This window comes from Leucoraja erinacea, chromosome 1 (assembly GCF_028641065.1).
Source record: "Leucoraja erinacea ecotype New England chromosome 1, Leri_hhj_1, whole genome shotgun sequence".
NCBI classification, from domain to species: Eukaryota; Metazoa; Chordata; class Chondrichthyes; order Rajiformes; family Rajidae; genus Leucoraja; species Leucoraja erinaceus.
Genome location: NC_073377.1, coordinates 138,553,703 through 138,572,094, shown reverse-complemented (window position 1 = coordinate 138,572,094; position 18,392 = coordinate 138,553,703). Strand labels below are relative to the sequence as shown.

Here is an 18,392-nt window from a genome sequence, read left to right as displayed (position 1 = left end):
CCTTTACAGATTTATACCAAAGATAGACAGAGTGCTGGAGCAACTTAGCAGGTCAGGCAGCATCTATGGAGATAAAGGATGCATAATGTTTCGGGTTGGGACCCTTCTTCGGACGTCAGAATAGATCAGGTAAACACACAGAGTCTCTTGTCCAGAGTAGGGGAAATTGGGAACCAGAGGAAGGGGGAAAGATTTAATAGGAATCTGAGGGTTAATCTTTTTACACAAAGGGTGGTGGGTATATGGACCAAGCTGCCAAAAAGGTCGTTGAGGCAGGTACTATTGTAACGTTTAAGAGATAGTTAAAAAGGCATGGGACAAGATTAGAGGAATATAGGCCAAACGCAGGCAGGTGTGACTAGTGTAGCTGGGACATGTTGGTCAGTATGGGCAAGTTGGGCCAAAATGCCTGTTTGATGACTATCCTTTTCCCCTAGAGATGCAGCCTGTCCTGCTGAGTTACACCGGCACTGTGTATATATCCTCTGGTTCTTGAGTCCACACTCTGAGTAAAATAGTCTGTGCATTCACCCGGTCTATTCCCCTCATTGCAGACCTTGTGCAGATCTGATCTTTCTCTGTAACCGTAACACTATCGCAGTACATTCTGCTCCCTCGTATTTTTCTCTTTGCAATACCTGTTGCACACTGGAGAACATGGACACAGAGTGCTGGAGTAACTCAGTGGGTCGGGACCCTTCTTCAAACTTCATTGTACTCATTTAATTGTACCTGATCACAATTATGTATAGTGTGATTTAGAGTCAGAGTCTAACCGCGTGGAAACAGGCCCTTCGGCCCAATCTGCCCACACTGACCAACATGCCCCATCTACTCTAGCCCCACCTGCCTGTGTTTGGCCTATATCCCTCTAATCCTGTTCCATCTATGTACCTGTCCAACTATCTCTTAAACGTTGCGATGGTGCATGTCACAACTATCTTTTCTGGCAGCTTGTTCCATATACGTACATCCTTTGTGTAAAAGAATTTCCCCTCAAGTACATATCCATATACCTGTTAAATGTTTCTCAAACGATTGGACAGGTACATAATTTAACTGGATAGCGTGCAAAGTTTTTGACTGTATTACAACACATATGACAATAATAAACCAATAATAATAATGATGATAGCGTGCAGTAAACCTTTAAAAGTGCTGTATGGACTTTGTACGTTCTCCTCGGGACCTGCCTGGGTTTTATTTGAGATCTTCGGTTTCCTCCCACACTCCAAAGACGTACATGTTTATAGGTTAATTGGCTTGGTATAATTGTAAGTTGTCCCAAGTGTGTAGGATAGTGTTAGCGTGCAGGGATTGCTGGTCGGTGTGGAGTCGGTGGGCCGAATGGCCTATTTCTGCGCTGTAGCTCTAAACCAGGGGTCGGCAACCTATGGCCCCCGGGCCAAATGCAGCCCGTAATCTGAAATCATCCAGCCCGCAGGCATGTTTTTTTTCCTGTAATCATTCGGCCGCAGACTTCCATCATCCCCAGTACCTCTCGGGCCGGAGGCCATGGCGCCCCAGCACGGTGACGCAAGGAGGTCAGCGCTGGCGGCCGCAATGGCGGAGACGCCAAGCGTCAAGCTCTGGCTGTACCGCATCCTGCGCAAAGCCGCCGGCACGGCCGCGCACCTTCTGTGTCTGGGCTTCACTGTCGGGATCGGGGTTGTCAATAGGCGAGTGTGATATTTGAGTCAGCGCCCTCAGGACAGAGCCAAGGCAATTGTCCGTAGGTGCGCCATGTTCGTGAGGGTCCATAACTAGGGGCCAGTGCTCCGGGTGGCATCCTCGAAGGGTCGGAATCTATGTGAACACGTGATTTGATGCCTGCCATCCGGAGCGGGATGGGGGCGGGATGCATGTGTGCACGTGATAGATGCGACCCGCCATCTGCTCACAGACATGCGTCACAGTCCCTATGCAGAACAAGGTTGTCCACCCCTGCTCTAAACTAAACTAAACAAAACATCTCTGAAGTTTATCGATAGAGGGCTCGTTCTGGTTAATCTTCCCCAGCTCCCTCCCAATCTCCTAAAACATCACAGCCTGCATGGAGGTGGATGCCCTGTTGTACTGCAGGTGAATCTTTGGTCAGGTCATGGAAACACCTGGGGATCTGCGATAGAGTTTCCACATCACAAACCATACCTGATCTAATGGCATAGTTTTGGTAAAAGGTGAAAGTTATTTATTCAGTGACATAGATCACTTATTCTTAGTCATTCGCTACATATATCCAATTAATTCACGTGGCCTAGTTGCAAAATTAGAGCTGCCGTATCAGGAAATGGGTGATAATGGGTGAAATGGGCAGGGTCGAGTCCACACCCTTCAGTTTCGTGTTCAGTGAGAATCTTCACCCAGGAAAGTGAAACGAGAATGGCAAGTGTGAGGGAGGAACAGGGCACGCCTCCAGGCTAATTTATGAGTTTCTTCTATTTATTACATAATTGGTATCGGTTTATTATTGTCACATCAAGAGAGTCAAGATTGTTTTATTGTCTCGAAATGGAACAATGACATTTACTTTATTTTAGAGACACAGCATGGAGACCGGCCCCTCGGTCCATCAATTCTGCGCCGTCCATCGATCATCCCTGTACACTAGCACTATCCTACACATAAGGGACAATTTACAATTTACAGAAGCCAATTAACCTAAAAACTGGGAAGTCTTTGGAGTGTGGGAAGAAACCAGAGCACCAGGAGGAAACCCACGTGATCCCAGGGAAAAAGTACAAATTCCGTACAGACAGGATTGTACTCAGGTCTCTGGTGCTCGAAGGCAGCAACGTTACCGCTGCGCCACCGTGCCGCCCTATTTAAATCCTTACTTGCAGCAGCATGACCATGTGATATCCAGTCAAATCATACTATACATGAGTACAATCAGGCAGGGCAAAAGGGAATATGTACAGAGGGCAGAACATAACATTGCAGCTGCAGAGAAATTGCAGGTGATAAAGTCCAAGGGTTGAAATGAGATAGGTTTCTCAGAATGCTCCATCATTATTCTATGATGATCAAATAAGTTCATACCATTTAAAGCAAAATTGGGGGTGGCACATAGAAAATAGGTGCAAAAGTAGGCCATTCGGCCCTTCGAGCCTGCACCGCCATTCAATATGATCATGGCTGATCATCCAACTCAGTATCCCATCCCTGCCTTCTCTCCATACCCTCTGATCCCTTTAGCCACAAGGGCCACATCTAACTCCCTCTTAAATATAGCCAATGAACTGTCCTCAACTACCTTCTGTGGCAGAGAATTCCACAGATTCACCACTCCCTGTGTAAAAAATGATTTTCTCATCTCGGTTCTAAAAGACTTCCCCTTTATCCTTAAACTGTGACTCCTAGTTCTGGACTTCCCCAACATCGGGAATAATCTTCCTGCATCTAGCCTGTCCAACCCCTTAAGAATTTTGTAAGTTTCTATAAGATCCCTCCTCAATCTTCTAAATTCTAGCGTGTACAAGCCGAGTCTATCCAGTCTTTCTTCATATGAAAGTCCTGCCATCCCAGCAATCAGTCTGGTGAACCTTCTCTGTACATTCTATGGCAAGAATGTCTTTCCTCAGATTAGGAGACCAAAACTGTACGCAATACTCTTGGTGTGGTCTCACCAAGACCCTGTACAACTGCAGTAGAACCTCCCTGCTCTTATACTCAAATCCTTTTGCTATGAATGCTAACATACCATTTGCTTTCTTCACTGCCTGCTGCACCTGCATGCCTACTTTCAATGACTGGTGTACCATGACACCCAGGTCTCGTTGCATCTCCCCTTTTCCTATCGGCCACCTTTCCTGTTTTTGCCACCAAAGTGGATAACCTCACATTTATCCACATTATACTGCATCTGCCGTGCATTTGCCCACTCACCCAACCTATCCAAGTCACCTCGCAGCCTCCTAGCATCCTCCTCACAGCTAACACTGCCCCCCAGCTTTGTGTCATCCGCAAACTTGGAGATGTTGCATTCAATTCCCTCATCCAGATCATTAATATATATTGTAAATAGCTGGGGTCCCAGCACTGAGCCTTGCGGTACCCCACTAGTCACTGCCTGCCATTCTGAAAAGGACCCGTTTACTCCTACTCTTTGCTTCCTGTCTGCCAGCCAGTTCTCTATCCACATCAATACTGAACCCCCAATACTGTGTGCTTTAAGTTTGCATACTAATCTCTTATGTGGGACCTTGTCAAAAGCCTTCTGAAAGTCCAGATATAACACATCCACTGGTTCTCCCTTATTCACTCTACTAGTTACATCCTCAAAAAATTCTATAAGATTCGTCAGACATGATTTATCTTTCAGAAATCCATGCTGACTTTGTCCAATGATTTCACCACTTTCCAAATGTGCTGCTATCCCATCTTTAATAACTGACTCCAGAATTTTCCCCACCACCGATGTTAGACTAACTGGTCTGTAATTCCCTGTTTTCTCTCTCCCTCACTTTTTAAAAAGTGGGGTTACATTAGCTACCCTCCAGTCCTCAGGAACTACTCGAGAATCTAAAGAGATTTGAAAAGCATTATTAGAAAGCTAATGGCATGTTGGTCTTCATAACAAGAGGAGTTGAGGATAATGCCAGAGACCCAGTTCAATCCTAACTCCGGTAAATTTGTCGGTTCATTAGCTTCTACAAATTGTCCCTAGTGTTTAGGACAGAACTAGTGTACAGGGTGATTGCTGGTTGTCGCAGACTCGATGGGCCGAAGGGCCTGTTTCCATGCAGTACCTTTAAACAAAAATTGAAACTAAATGACATTGGCAGTATTCTCAAAGTAAACTAAACTTTACATGTTCAGAAGAAAGACACAAAGTGCTGGAGTAACTCAACGGGTCAGGCCGTATCTCTGGAGGGAAAGGATGTAGTGATGTTTCGGGTCGGAACCCTTCTTCAGATTTCAGGTCTTCAGATTTGGGTTCTGAGACAAAATGCCACCCATCTTTTTTCTCAGAGATGCTGCCTGACCCTCTGAGTTACTCCAGCACTTTATTTCTATCTTCGATATAAACCAACATCTGCAGTTCCTTTCTTTAGATTTTCAGGACATGCTCAATCGCAGCAGACTCTGCCACCTAGTGGTTGGGCAATTGGAAGACCAAGATACAGGTACATGGTTCTAGCAAATCTCTCACTGCCCCCGTACAAGCCCTTGGCTGAGGAGGCAGAGCTGTATTGTCCGTTGTAATAATAAACAGGCTGTCCACATGGGGCACCACTCTTATGCCCTAGAGTGCAGACTGGACTTTGGAAATGGCGCCAAGACCTGGCGCCTCTTGTATGCGGTCTTGGTGGACAATTTCTGCACTGTGCTAATCGGGGATTGTGCCTAGGCACGGCCATACTTTACTGAATTATGTGTAAGAAAATAATTTCAAACACATGACAATAAAGCACCACTGAGGTGAGACGGGCCGGGTCCCTTCTTCAATCCCGACCTGAAACGTCACCTATCCATGATTTCCAGGAATCTCACCTTAAGCCTGTGCCCTGTAGTTTTATAATCCTCTACCCTGGGAAAGACTGTGAGCGTTCACCTAAAGAAGCTCACCTCTCAGCCTCCTATACTCTAAATTAAAATATTCCAGCCTATCTAACCTCTCCCTAATTTCCTCCCAACTGTTACCAGGCAACTGAACCATTCTATCAAAAACTAGACAGCGGACCTGACCGCCCACCTACCTCATTGGAGACTTTCGAACTATCTCTTATTGGACATTATATCTTGCACTAAATGTTAATTCCCTTTATCCTGTATCCGTACACTGTGGACAGCTCGATCATCTATTATCCTTCCGCTGACCGGTTAACACACCATAAAAGCTTTTCACTGTATTTTGATACACGTGACTATAAACTAAACCATAACTCTTCCATAAGCCCAGGTAACATCTGACTGAAACTCTCCTGCACTCTTTCCAACTTAGTAATTCATGTATTTCCTTTTACAAGTTTTCTGGCCTCACAACTAACCAACCCAATTATTTTTGTTCCAACAACTGTGGTTAAAGTATAGGGGGGTTGCATGGCAGTCAGGTCACGACCCGTGACCTGTACTGTTGCTACGCTACGCCAACTGGAGTACACGCGATGAACTGCAGGTAAGCACTGACCATTGTTTCCAGCGTAGCGGGCCCGTTAAAACCCATCAAAATGGTGAATCTTTGCGCTATAAATAATTATGGAAATCGGGATAAGCGTGAGAGACATTTATCGTACTTCGGAATTCCAAAGGTGAGGAGAAATGACGGTAGATAGAAGTGAGAGCTGAAGGGACAACAACAGCCAAAGTGCTTGGCGAACATTGGCAGTGCAGATATCGAGATTGAAAATATTGGGAATTATCGCGTTTGCTCACTGCATTTCATCAACAGTAAGGCATTATTTGTGTTTTTTCTTGATTCCTTTGGTATCTAAAAAGTTTCTGAAGTGATAAATCTGGCAGTAAAATGTTAAAATCGCCCATGGTTCTCAAGTGGGTTTTTACATACAAAAAGAAAACGCATCTGAAGCAAAATTTATCATAAGAAAAAGTGCAAACCATACGTGGGTTTTGAATTACATTTTACATTTTACTCTAAATTGGACATAATCAACCTCAGCAAATTTACAATATCCTATTGCAAGGGAGTGGGTAAGGTGTCAGAACATTTTATTATTTGCCAAAATATACATCTCAATAACATAATGATAGAAAACTCACTTTTCCACACACCACTCGTAAGTCTGGAGATTTGTTAAATGATAAATTTAGCTTCAGAAGCATTTTCTTTTTACGTAAAAATCCACTTCAGAACCATGGGCGATTTTAAAATGTTAGCCAGATTTATCACTTCTGAAACTTTTTAGCCAAAGGAATCAAGAAAAAACACAAATAATGCCATACTGTTGATGAAATGCAGTGAGCAAACGCGATAATTCCCAATATTTTCAATCTCGATATCTGCAGGGCCAATGTTCGCCAAGCACTTTAGCTGTTGTTGTCCCTTCAGCTCTCGCTTCTCTTGACCTTCATTTCTCTTCACTTTTAGAATTATGAAGGATAGATGTGTCTCACGGTTACCCCAACTTCCACAATTATTTACAGCGCAAAAATTCACCATTTTGCCATTTTTTAACAGGTAGGAAAGTGCGCGTTTCGTGTATTAACATATACCGGAAGCTGCGATGTCCTCCAGAAGGGAACTAAGAGTACAAGTATATAATTCCCTGAAAGTGGTGTCACAGGTCATTTAGTTTACTATTGTCATGTGTACCGAGGTACAGTGATAGATGGGAGGTTAAGATCGCTCTCTAGTTGGTGAGAGGACAATTCACTAGCCTGATAACAGCTGGGGGGAAAAACTGTCCCTGAATCCGCAGGTATGGTCTTGAGCCCATCCTGATTGCTGGACACAAAATACTGGAGTAACTCAGCGGGACAGAGAACATCTCTGGAGAGAAGAATGGATGACGTTTCAGATCGGGACCCTTCTTCACAACGTCTTGACTCAAAACATCACCCATTTCGCTGGAGAAGCTCCCTGTCCCACTGAGTAAAGGGCCTGTCCCACTTGGGCATCATTTTCGCGTCACGCAGGTGGTCCACGAAGATTTTGTACATCCCAAAATCCTGGGGGGCCGCTTGCAACCGCTGTCACTGCCTACGTCACCACGCACCATGTGCGTGCGTCGTGACGCATAAATTATGTCGTGTAAATGACACCCAAGTGGGACAGGCTCTTGAGTCCACCATTTTGTGTCTAACATCACACCTTTCCCCAGCCAACAATGGGCCTGAGGTCCACTGGTTCCAGCCCTGATTTGTTAAACCAGCATCTGCAGTCCCATCCTACACTGATTGGTAGTTACTGATTACAGTGAGAGATGAGCAGGGCAAGTTTTTTTTAGAGGATGGTGAGTGCCTGGAACGCGCTGCCGGGGTTGGCGGTGGAGGCAGATACGTTAATGGTATTCAAAATACTTTTAGAGAGGTACATGGATATGCTGGGAATGGAGGGATGTGGGTATGTGCAGGTAGGTAGGTGATGATCTTGGCATCATGTTCGGTACAGATATTGTGGGCCGAAGGGCCTGTTCTGCTGCTGTCTAGTTCAATGATTGCCCAGCAAAGAATGACTGGTTTATGGCTACCTGTGACAACACATAGACATCGAGCTAGCTCAGACACCATTGCTTATCAGACTTCCGCTGAAACATACAGGTCAAAATATAATTTATTTAAGACAAAGGTTGATAGAAATGCTGGAGAAACTCATAGGGTGAGGCAGCATCAATAGAACGAAGGAATAGGTGACATTTCGGGTCGAGAACCTTCTTCAGGCTGGAACGTGCTGCAGTCTGAAGGGTCTCAACCCAAAACGTCACCTATTCCTTCGCTCCATAGATGCTGCCTGACCCGCTGTTTCTCCAGTATTTTTATCTACCTCGATTTTTTCAGCATCAGCAGTTCCTTCTTAAACATTTATTTAAGACAATGTGTTTACAAACCTGTTACGCTGCTGCAAGTAAGAATTTCGCTGTTCTGTTGTCGATACGTATGACAAACACTCTTAAGTCTTGAATTCCACGGTGAGTAGAGAAATAAAGGCAAATTGTTGGCTCAAAACATTCAATGAATGTGTTTTTTATTGAAGCCTGGATCTTTAAACGGCATAGAAGGCAGCAGCCTACAGGTGGAAGTCGCGGAGCCGGTCCCATGCAGACGACCCCTTCTCGTAGAACCCAGCGAACCGTGGCCTGTAAGGGGGAGCCGCCGACCCGACCCCTGCTTGTCCCCAAAGACCAGAGACCGGGGAGGATGGAGCCAGCGACAACGGAGCTGATGGGCGAGGAGAGAGAAGAGGGAACTGCAGTCTGGCCGACCCCACCCTCCACGACAGCCATGAGAGGAACAAAGGTGCACGGGTGAGGAGAGGGACGTGGGTTCACTGGACGATCCACACTTCCAAGGAAGGCGACGGCTGGAGGCCCTGCAGCAGCCTGGGGCTCGCCTGGAACAGGCGCCATTCATAACAACTAGAGCACGGACTAACAACTAGAGCAACTAGACTTGGAAAATGGAGCCAAAACATGGCGCCTCTTGCATGTGCGGGATCAGTGGACTATTTCTGTACACTTGCTGATCGGGGATGTAAGAAAATGTCATGTTGCATTTGTATTAGGCAGGTGACAATAAAAGCACCATTAAAACCATTGAAACACACAATTTAGGTAAAAGAGCAGAAAAAAACCATATTGCAATATTTGAAATTTGAGAGATCCATATCCATCCGTATTGCATATAAAGGAACTACAGATGCTAGTTTATACCACAGATAGACACAAATTACTAGAGTAACTCAGCGGGTCAGGCATCTCTGGTGAAAAAGGATGGGTAACATTTTGGGTCAGGATCCTTCTTCAGACTGAAAGTAAAGGGGAGGGAACTGGAGGTAGGAAAAGGCCAGAACAAAGCAGGGCCGGCAACAGATGACCAAGGAAGGGTGGAGTCCATATTGGCTCATTTATGGCTGGGGAAGAGATACAAGGATGCCTTGTCAGTCTGAAGAAGGATCCCGACCCGAAACATCACCCATCCCTTTTCTCCAGAGATGCTGCCTGACCCGCTGAGTTACTCCAGCATTTTGAGTCTATTTGTTCACCTGTAATGCTTTGGGTTAAATGACAATGTTGGTAAATTGTACACTGCTTCCTGCATTCCCATCAAAATAAAATGCTCCCATGACATAACAGGTGGGCCCGGTGGAGACAGCACGTTTCAACGCGGCAATTATACTTCCAGCATATAAACAATTTCCATGCAGGAGAGGCTGGGATTTTTTTATCATTGGAGTGTAGGAGGCTGAGGGGTGGCCTTATTTAGGTGAACAATATCATGAGGGGTTTAAGAAGGAACTGCAGATGCTGGAAAATCGAAGGTACACAAAAATGCTGGAGAAACTCAGCGGGTGAGGCAGCATCTATGGAGCGAAGGAAATAGGCAACTTTTCGGGCCGAAACCCTTCTTCAGACTGATGAAGGGTTTTGGCCCAAAACGTTGCCTATTTCCTTCGCTCCATAGATGCTGCTGCACCCGCTGAGTTTCTCCAGCATTTTTGTGTGCCTTCGATTTTCCAGCATCTGCAGTTCCTTCTTAAACACGTAATATCATGAGGGGCACGGATAAAATGAATGCCCACACCCTTTTTACCCCAGGATGGAGGATTCTAAAACTCGAGGTCAGCCAAAATGAGAGGAGAGAGATTTAAGAGGGACCTCAGGGGCAACATTTTCACTCAGTGGGTGGTCTGGAACGAGCTGCCAGAGGAAGCTGCAGAAGCTGATACAATTACAACTTTTTAAAACAGTTGGACAGATATATGGATAGGAAGGGTTCAGAGCGATATGGGCCAAATGCACGCAAATGGGACTAGCCCAGAATGCCAACTTGGTCGTCATGTGCAAGGTGGGCCAAAGGGCCTGTTTCTTTGCTGCACAGCTCTATCACGCTAAATACATGGAGCCTGCAGTTTATGGATTCTGCCTTAGAATTGATGCAGCCCAAAATGCTCCTGGATAATCATGGGGAACATAGAAATTAATAAAACAATCCAATGTCAATTGAAAATGTGAGCATGGGAATGTAAATTAAAGCTGAAACAAAGCAGAAGCTCTTGCTAGTTTTCAAGATATTGTCACTGGATCTTTTGTTCAATCTGCAAGTGTATACACGGTCTCAGTTTGTTTGACAGTTCAACACCATTCACTGGGAGTAACAGCCAAAAATTCTGTGCTTAAACTTACAATCTTCTGACTCAAGGGGAGACTTTAGACTTCTAGACTTTAGAGATACAGGCCCTTTGGCCCACTGACTGCGTACCGGCCAGCGATCACCCCGTACACTAGTTCTGTCCTGTACACGAGGGACAATTTAGAGCATCATTTGAAAGGGCGGCATGGTGGCACAAAGATAGAGCTGCTGCCTCACAGCGCCAGAGAGCTGGGGTTGCTCCTGGCCTCGGGTGCTGTCAGTGTGGAGCTTGCACATGCTCCCTGTGACCATGTGGGTTACCTCTGGGTGCTCCAGTTTCTTCCCATGTCCCAATGGATGTGAAAGTGGGATAACATAGAATTAGTGTGAATGGGTGAAAGACGGTCGATGTGCTCGGCGGTCTGAAGGGCATGTTTCCATGTTGTATTGCTAGAAACCAAATAACATGTTGCTGAAGAGGTGTAAAGTGTCATTGACTTGTAAATCAGTTATAACCAATATTTTTTATAACCTTATAATATATTTTACCATTATAATATATTTATATATATATATATACAATCACTAATATATTGTAATATTAATGTTCGTCATAGAAGCATAATTGGGCCATTCGGCCCATCGAGCCTACTCCGCCATTCAATCATGGCTGACCTATCTTTCCCTTTCAATCCCATTCTCCTGCCTTCTCCCCATAACCCTTTACCTCCTTACTAATCAAGAATCAGTCAACTCCGCTTTAAAAATACCCAATGACTTGGCCTCCACAGTCGTCTGTGGCATAAAATCCATAGCTTTACCATAATATAACCAAGGTGAAAAGGAAGCAGATATTTCAGGCAGATTTTCAAGAGGTTTAATTGAACATTGGCTGGGGTGCATCACTGCTGTGGCTGCAGTGTGATCAGACCACCGTCCTGTGCAGTGTTGTACGACCCACAGCCGCTGCACTTCAGACCCAACACGTGGAACGGTGCGGTACTGTGAAGCTGGCAGTCATTGCACATGATCTACAGGAGGGAATCACACACATAATGGCAGTCATTGCAGGAGGATGACAGAAGGTGATGTGTATGTACAAGCCTGCATTTACAACTCTAAAACTGTCCATAATAATCCAAACAAATCTTCAAACTTTAGAGATACCGTGTGGAAACAGGCCTTTCAGCCCAAGTCATCCATGCTGTCCAAGATGCTGCATCCTATTTAGAAACATAGAAAATAGGTGCACGAGTAGGCCATCTGGCCCTTTGACCCAGCACCGCCATTCAATATGTTTCAAGGCTTATCATCCAAAACCAGTACCCTGTTCTGGCTTTTTCCCCATATCTCTTGATTTCCTTAGCCCTAAGAGCTAAATCTAACTTTCTCTTGAAAACATCCAGTGCAGCCTGCAATAGCCCCATATCCTTCTTAAACCATTCCTATCCATGTACATATCCAACTCTTTTAAATGTTGTTATAGTACCTGCCTCAACTACCTCCTCTGGCAGTTCGTTCCATATACTCACCACCCAATGTAAAAAAGACTCCCCCGAATAAATTCCTCTCATGATCTTATACACCTCCATAAGATCATCCCACATCCTTCTGCGCTACAAGGAATAAAGACCTAGCCTGCCCAACCTCTCCCTGTAGCTCAGACCCTTGCTTCCTGTCAGCATCCTCGCAAATCGTCACTGCATCCATTTGAATGGCATCTAATGCCAAGGTGACTAAAAGCGCAACCCAATACTCCTAAGTGCTGATGGCTCCAAAACATTTAGTTTGTAGTTTTAGAGATAAGAGTATGGAAACAGATCCTTCGGCCCACCGAGTCCACGCCGACCCGCAATCACCCGTACACTAATTTGATCTTACAGATAGTGGCAATTTATGGAAGTAAATTAACCCACAAACCCGCTCATCTTTGAGATGTGGGAGGAAACCGGAGCACCCGGGAAAAACCTATGAAGTCACAGGGAGACCATGCAAACTCCACACAGACAGCACCCGTAGTCAGGATCGATCCCTGGTGCCTGGTGCTGTGAGGCATCAACTCTACTGCTGCGCAACTATGCCGCCACTATTTTTATTTGTTTTCCAGTGCCAAATAAATGCACCATTCCTCAGTGCAAGCACCGAGACTGAGTCAGTGGAGTGAAATTAAATCCACCATGATCTGGTACAAGAGGGGAGATCAGATGTTATTACTGACACTAAAGTTTCGTAACAGTAAAAACCTAGAAGGTCATAAACAGTGAAGAATTAAATTGGCTTTCTCCACTGCCAGAGTGAGGCCACATGCAAACTGGAGGAACAGCACCTCATATTCCGCTTGGATAGCTTACAACCCAAAGGTATGAACATTGAATTCTCCAATTTCAAACAATAGCCCCCTCTGTTTTCCCCTGTTCCCACCCCGGTGTGAACATATTTCTCCCACCACCACAATCACCTTGTTCTTTTAGAGTTTACTTTAAAGATGCAGCATGGAAACAGGTCCTTCGACCCACTGAGTCTGCACCGAACAGCAATCATCCCATATGCAAGCACTATCCTTCACATTAGGGACAATATACAATTTATAGAAGCCAATTAACCTACAAAACTGCACATCTTTGGAGAGTGGGAGGAAACTGGGGCACTCGGAGAAAACCCACGCGGTCACAGGTAGAATGTAGAAACTCCGTAAAGGCAGCAACCCTAGTCAGGATCGAACCCGAGTCTCTGACGCTGTGAGGCAGCAACTCTTCTGCTGCGCCACCGTTCCATCCTCAAGCTTTGCCTGTATACTCATTTCCCATCCGAGTTCCTCATTTCCCTTTCTCGTCTCTCCCCTCCTTTCCACTATCCCTCTCTGGCTTAATATTTCACTCTTCCTTCTCTCCTTATCTGACACCCTTTTGTCTCCTTTTAACTCTAGCATTTATCACTTACTCCACCCATCTGCCAGATCTACCCCCCCCCCCCCCACCTGCATCCATCTATCACTCGCCACGATTTGTCCGACACCAGTTTTCTCCACCACTCCCCAGTCCATCAGTCTGAAGAAGCTAAAATAACATCGAAGGTAGACACAAAATGCTGGAGTAACTCAGCGGGCCAGGCAGCATGTCTGGAGAGAAGTAATGGGTGACGTCTCAGGTCGAGACCCTTCTTCAGACCCGAAACGTCACCCATTCCTTTTCTCCAGTGATGCTGCCTGACCCGCTGAGTTACTCCAGCATTTTGTGTCTATCGTCGATTTAAACCAGCATCTGCAGTTCTTTCCTGCACTAAAATAACATCTGTCCATTTCCCTCCACAGATGCTGCCTGACCAGCTGAGATCCTCCAGCAGTTTGTGTTTCTAACATTTGCAGTTTATTTGTGTCTGCAGATCTAAACTTTAAATTTGATGTTGCTTTGGCAAGTAAGGTGAATGTAAATCCAAAGGGTTTCTACAGCTATATTAATAGCAAAAGGATAACGAGGGATAAAATTGGTCCATTAGAGAGTCAGAGTGGACAGCCAGCTATCTGCGGAGCCAAAAGAGATGGGGGAGATATTGAACAATTTATTTTCTTCGATATTCACCAAGGAGAAGGATATTGAATTATGTGAGATAAGGGAAACAAGTAGAGTAGCTATGGAAACTATGAGATTCAAAGAAGAGGAAGTACTGACACTTTTGAAAAATATAAAAGTGGATAAGTCGCCAGGTCCGGACAGGATATTCCCAAGGACATTGAGGGAAGTTAGTGCAGAAATAGCAGGGGCTATGACAGAAATATTTCAAATGTCATTAGAAATGGGAATAGTGCCGGAGGATTGGCGTACTGCGCATGTTGTTCCATTGTTTAAAAAGGGTTCTAAGAGTAAACCTAACAATTATAGACCTGTTAGTTTGACTTCAGTGGTGGGCAAATTAATGGAAAGGATACTTAGAGATAATATATATAAGCATCTGGATAAACAGGGTCTGATTAGGAACAGTCAACATGGATTTGTGCCTGGAAGGTCATGTTTGACTAATCTTTGTGAATTTTTTGAAGAGGTTATTCGGGAAATTGATGAGGGTAAAGCAGTGGATGTTGTATATATGGACTTCAGTAAGGCCTTTGACAAGGTTCCTCATGGAAGGTCGGTTAAGAAGGTTCAATGGTTGGGTATTAATGGTGGAGTAGCAAGATTGATTCAACAGTGGCTGAATGGGAGATGCCAGAGAGTAATGGTGGATGGCTGTTTGTCAGGTTGGAGGCCAGTGACTAGTGGGGTGCCTCAGGGATCTGTGTTGGGTCCACTGTTGTTTGTCATGTACATCAATGATCTGGATGATGGTGTGGTAAATTGGATTAGTAAGTATGCAGATGATACTAAGATGGGTGGTGTTGTGGATAATGAAGTAGATTTTCAAAGTCTACAGAGCGATTTAGGCCAGTTGGAAGAGTGGGTGAAAGATGGCAGATGGAGTTTAATGCTGATAAGTGTGAGGTGCTACATCTTGGCAGGACAAATCAAAATAGGACGTACATGGTAAATGATAGCGAATTGAGGAATGCAGTTGAACAGAGGGATCTAGGAATAACTGTGCACAGTTCCCTGAAGGTGGAATCTCATGTAGATAGGGTGGTAAAAAAAGCATTTGGTGTGCTGGCCTTTATAAATCAGAGCATTGAGTATAGAAGTTGGGATGTAATGTTAAAATTGTACAAGGTATTGGTGAGTCCAATTTTGGAGTATGGTGTACAATTTTGGTCGCCTAATTATAGGAAGGTGTCAACAAAATAGAGAGAGTACAGAGGAGATTTACTAGAATGTTGCCTGGGTTTCAGCAACTAAGTTACAGAGAAAGGTTGAACAAGTTAGGTCTTTTATTCTTTGGAGTGCAGAAGGTTAAGGGGGGACTTGATAGAGGTCTTTAAAATGATGAGAGGGATAGACAGAATTGACATGGATAAGCTTTTCCCACTGAGAGTAGGGAAGATTCAAACAAGAGGACATGACTTGAAAATTAGGGGACAGAAGTTTAGGGGACCATAACTTCATTCCCTTCCCATGACATGACTTGAGAATTAAGGGACAGAAGTTTAGGAGGAGGGGGAGCTTCTTTACTCAGAGAGTGGTAGCTGTGTGGAATGAGCTTCCAGTGAAGGTGGTGGAGGCAGGTTCGATTTTATCATTTAGAAATAAATTGGATAGTTATATGGACGGGAAAGGAATGGAGGGTTATGGTCTGAGTGCAGGTAGATGGGACTAGGGGAGAATACATGGTCGGCACGGACTAGAAGAGCCGAGATGGCCTGTTTCCGTGCTGTAATTGTTATATGATTATATGGTTATATGGTTTTGCCCGGACATTAAGTTTGCAGCTTTAAATGTTGGCTGGAGTTAATGCAGAGACAATCACAGTGGTTGTGTATAATTCAGCTCTTACCTTAACAGCCATGTTCAGGTAGTCTGTTGGCATGGGGGTCTGGGCTATTTCAGAGTCCAGCTCTTCCCAGTATTTAGTCATGTTGGTAGCAGACCTCATACACAGAGGGCACCTATATGCTCTGAAACAACAGTCACACACATAAAACTTGCATGGGGCAGTCACAGCATGCATTATTCTGCATTGCACTGCAGTCGGAGGTGTTTAATTTAGTTTAGTTTAGAGATACAGCGCGGAAACAGGCCCTTCGCAGTTCACGGAGTTCACGCCGACCAGTGATTCCCGTACACTTGTACTATCCTACACAGTAGGAACAATTTAGTCTTTACCAAAGCCAATTACCCTACAAACCTGTACGTCTTTGGAGTATGCGGGAAACCGGAGCACCTGGAGAAAACCCACATGGTCACGGGGAGTATGTGCAAACTCTGGTGCTGTAAAGCAGCAACTCTACCGCTGTGCCATCGTTTAGTTTAGTTGACATAGAACAGTACAGCACAGTAGCAAACCCTTTGGCTCACGGTGTCCAATAGGATGTCATGATCAACCTTTATCTTCCTGCACATAATCCAAAAGGACACAGTGCTGAGTGATTCAGGGGGTCAGGCAGTGATTCAGTGACTCAGTGGGTCAGGCAGCATCTCAGGAGAACATGGTTAGATGGTAATTTGGTCAGTTCCTTCTTCAGTCTGAAGAAGGGTTCTATCCACCTATCCGTGTTCTCCAGAGATGATGCCTGAACCAGTTACTCCAGCACTTTGTGTCCTATTTTGTAAACCCAGCAACTACAGTTCTTTATTTCTATATGGTTGTGTGTAATCCATATATCATTCCATTTCCTGCATATCCACATGTCTGTCCAAAATTCTCACATCACACACGGCAGAGCATTCCAGGCTCACACCACCATTAAAGGAAAATGGGTAACCAGAAAGAGAGTGAGCACTCTTAGGAATCAAAGTGGACAACACTGTGTGCAGGAAGGAACTGCAGATGCTGGTTTAAACCGAAGATAGACACAATATGCTGGAGTAACTCAGTGGGACAAGCAGCATCTCTGCAGAGAAGGAGTGGGTGACGTTTTGGGTCGAGAGCCTTCTTCAGACTTTTCCCTGTTTTTATCATAGAGAAAGAAATGAGGACTGCGGAACCTGGGCCAGTCAATGGGAGTGTCTTAAGGGCAGTCAGTATTACAGTCGATGAGACGCTGAAGTATGAAGGTAGACAAATCTCCCGGGACTGATCACATATATCCGAGGACACTGGGAATTAGAGAGGAAATTGCAGGTGCCCTGGCAGCGATTTATGTCATTAAATACAGGTGGGGTGGTGTTAAACTGGAGGGAGACAAATGTTGTGCCTCTATTTAAGAAGGGCTATTGTGATAAGCTTGGGAACTACAGGCCAGATCTACAGGCCATCTGTGGTCAGAAAGATATTAGGGAGTATTCTGAGAGATATACAGTGGCTTGCAAAAGTTTTCATACCCCTTGAACTTTTCCACATTTTGTCACGTTACAACCACAAATGTAAATGTATTTTATTGGGATTTTATGTGATAGACCAACACAAAGTGGTGCATAATTGTGAAGTGGAGGTAAAATGATACATGGTTTTCAAATATTTTTACAAATAAAAAACTGAAAAGTGTGGCGTGCAAAAGTATTTAGCCCCCCTGAGTCAATACTTTGTAGAACCACCTTTTGCTGCAATTACAGCTGCAAGTCTTTTGGGGTATGTCTCTACCAGCTTTGCACATCTAGAGACTGAAATTTTTGCCCATTCTTCTTTGAAAAATAGCTCAAGCTCAGTCAGATTGGATGGAGTGCGCCTGTGAACAACAATTTTCAAGTCTTGTCAGAGATTCTCAGTTGGATTTAGGTCTGGACTTTGGCTGGGCCATTCTAACACATGAATATGCTTTGATCTAAACCATTCCATTGTAGCTCTGGCTGTATGTTTAGGGTCGTTGTCCTGCTGGAAGGTGAACCTCCACCCCAGTCTCAAGTCTTTTGCAGACTCTAACAGGTTTTCTTCCAAGATTGCCCTGTATTTGGCTCCATCCATCTTCCCATCAACTCTGACCAGCTTCCCTGTCCCTGCTGAAGAAAAGCATCCCCACAGCATGATGCTGCCACCACCATGTTTCACAGTGGGGATGGTGTGTTCAGGGTGATGTGCAGTGTTAGTTTTCCGCCACACATAGCGTTTTGCATTTAGGC

The 18,392-nt window shown here is 44.8% G+C and overlaps 1 protein-coding gene across 2 annotated transcripts in view; it reads right to left on the bottom strand.

Moving 5' to 3' along the window:
- Positions 1-11,606: 11,606 nt before the first annotated feature.
- The window catches only part of rchy1 (ring finger and CHY zinc finger domain containing 1), a 31,162-nt gene continuing 24,376 nt past the window's right edge, over positions 11,607-18,392 (bottom strand). For both annotated transcript variants that reach the window (XM_055644202.1, XM_055644201.1), the window contains 2 exons: positions 16,171-16,291; positions 11,607-11,783 (listed from right to left, as the gene is read on the bottom strand). In XM_055644202.1, the coding sequence (XP_055500177.1) occupies positions 11,655-11,783; positions 16,171-16,291 (250 nt within the window). In that variant the 3' untranslated portion in view covers positions 11,607-11,654. The remainder of the gene's footprint in view (positions 11,784-16,170; positions 16,292-18,392) is intronic.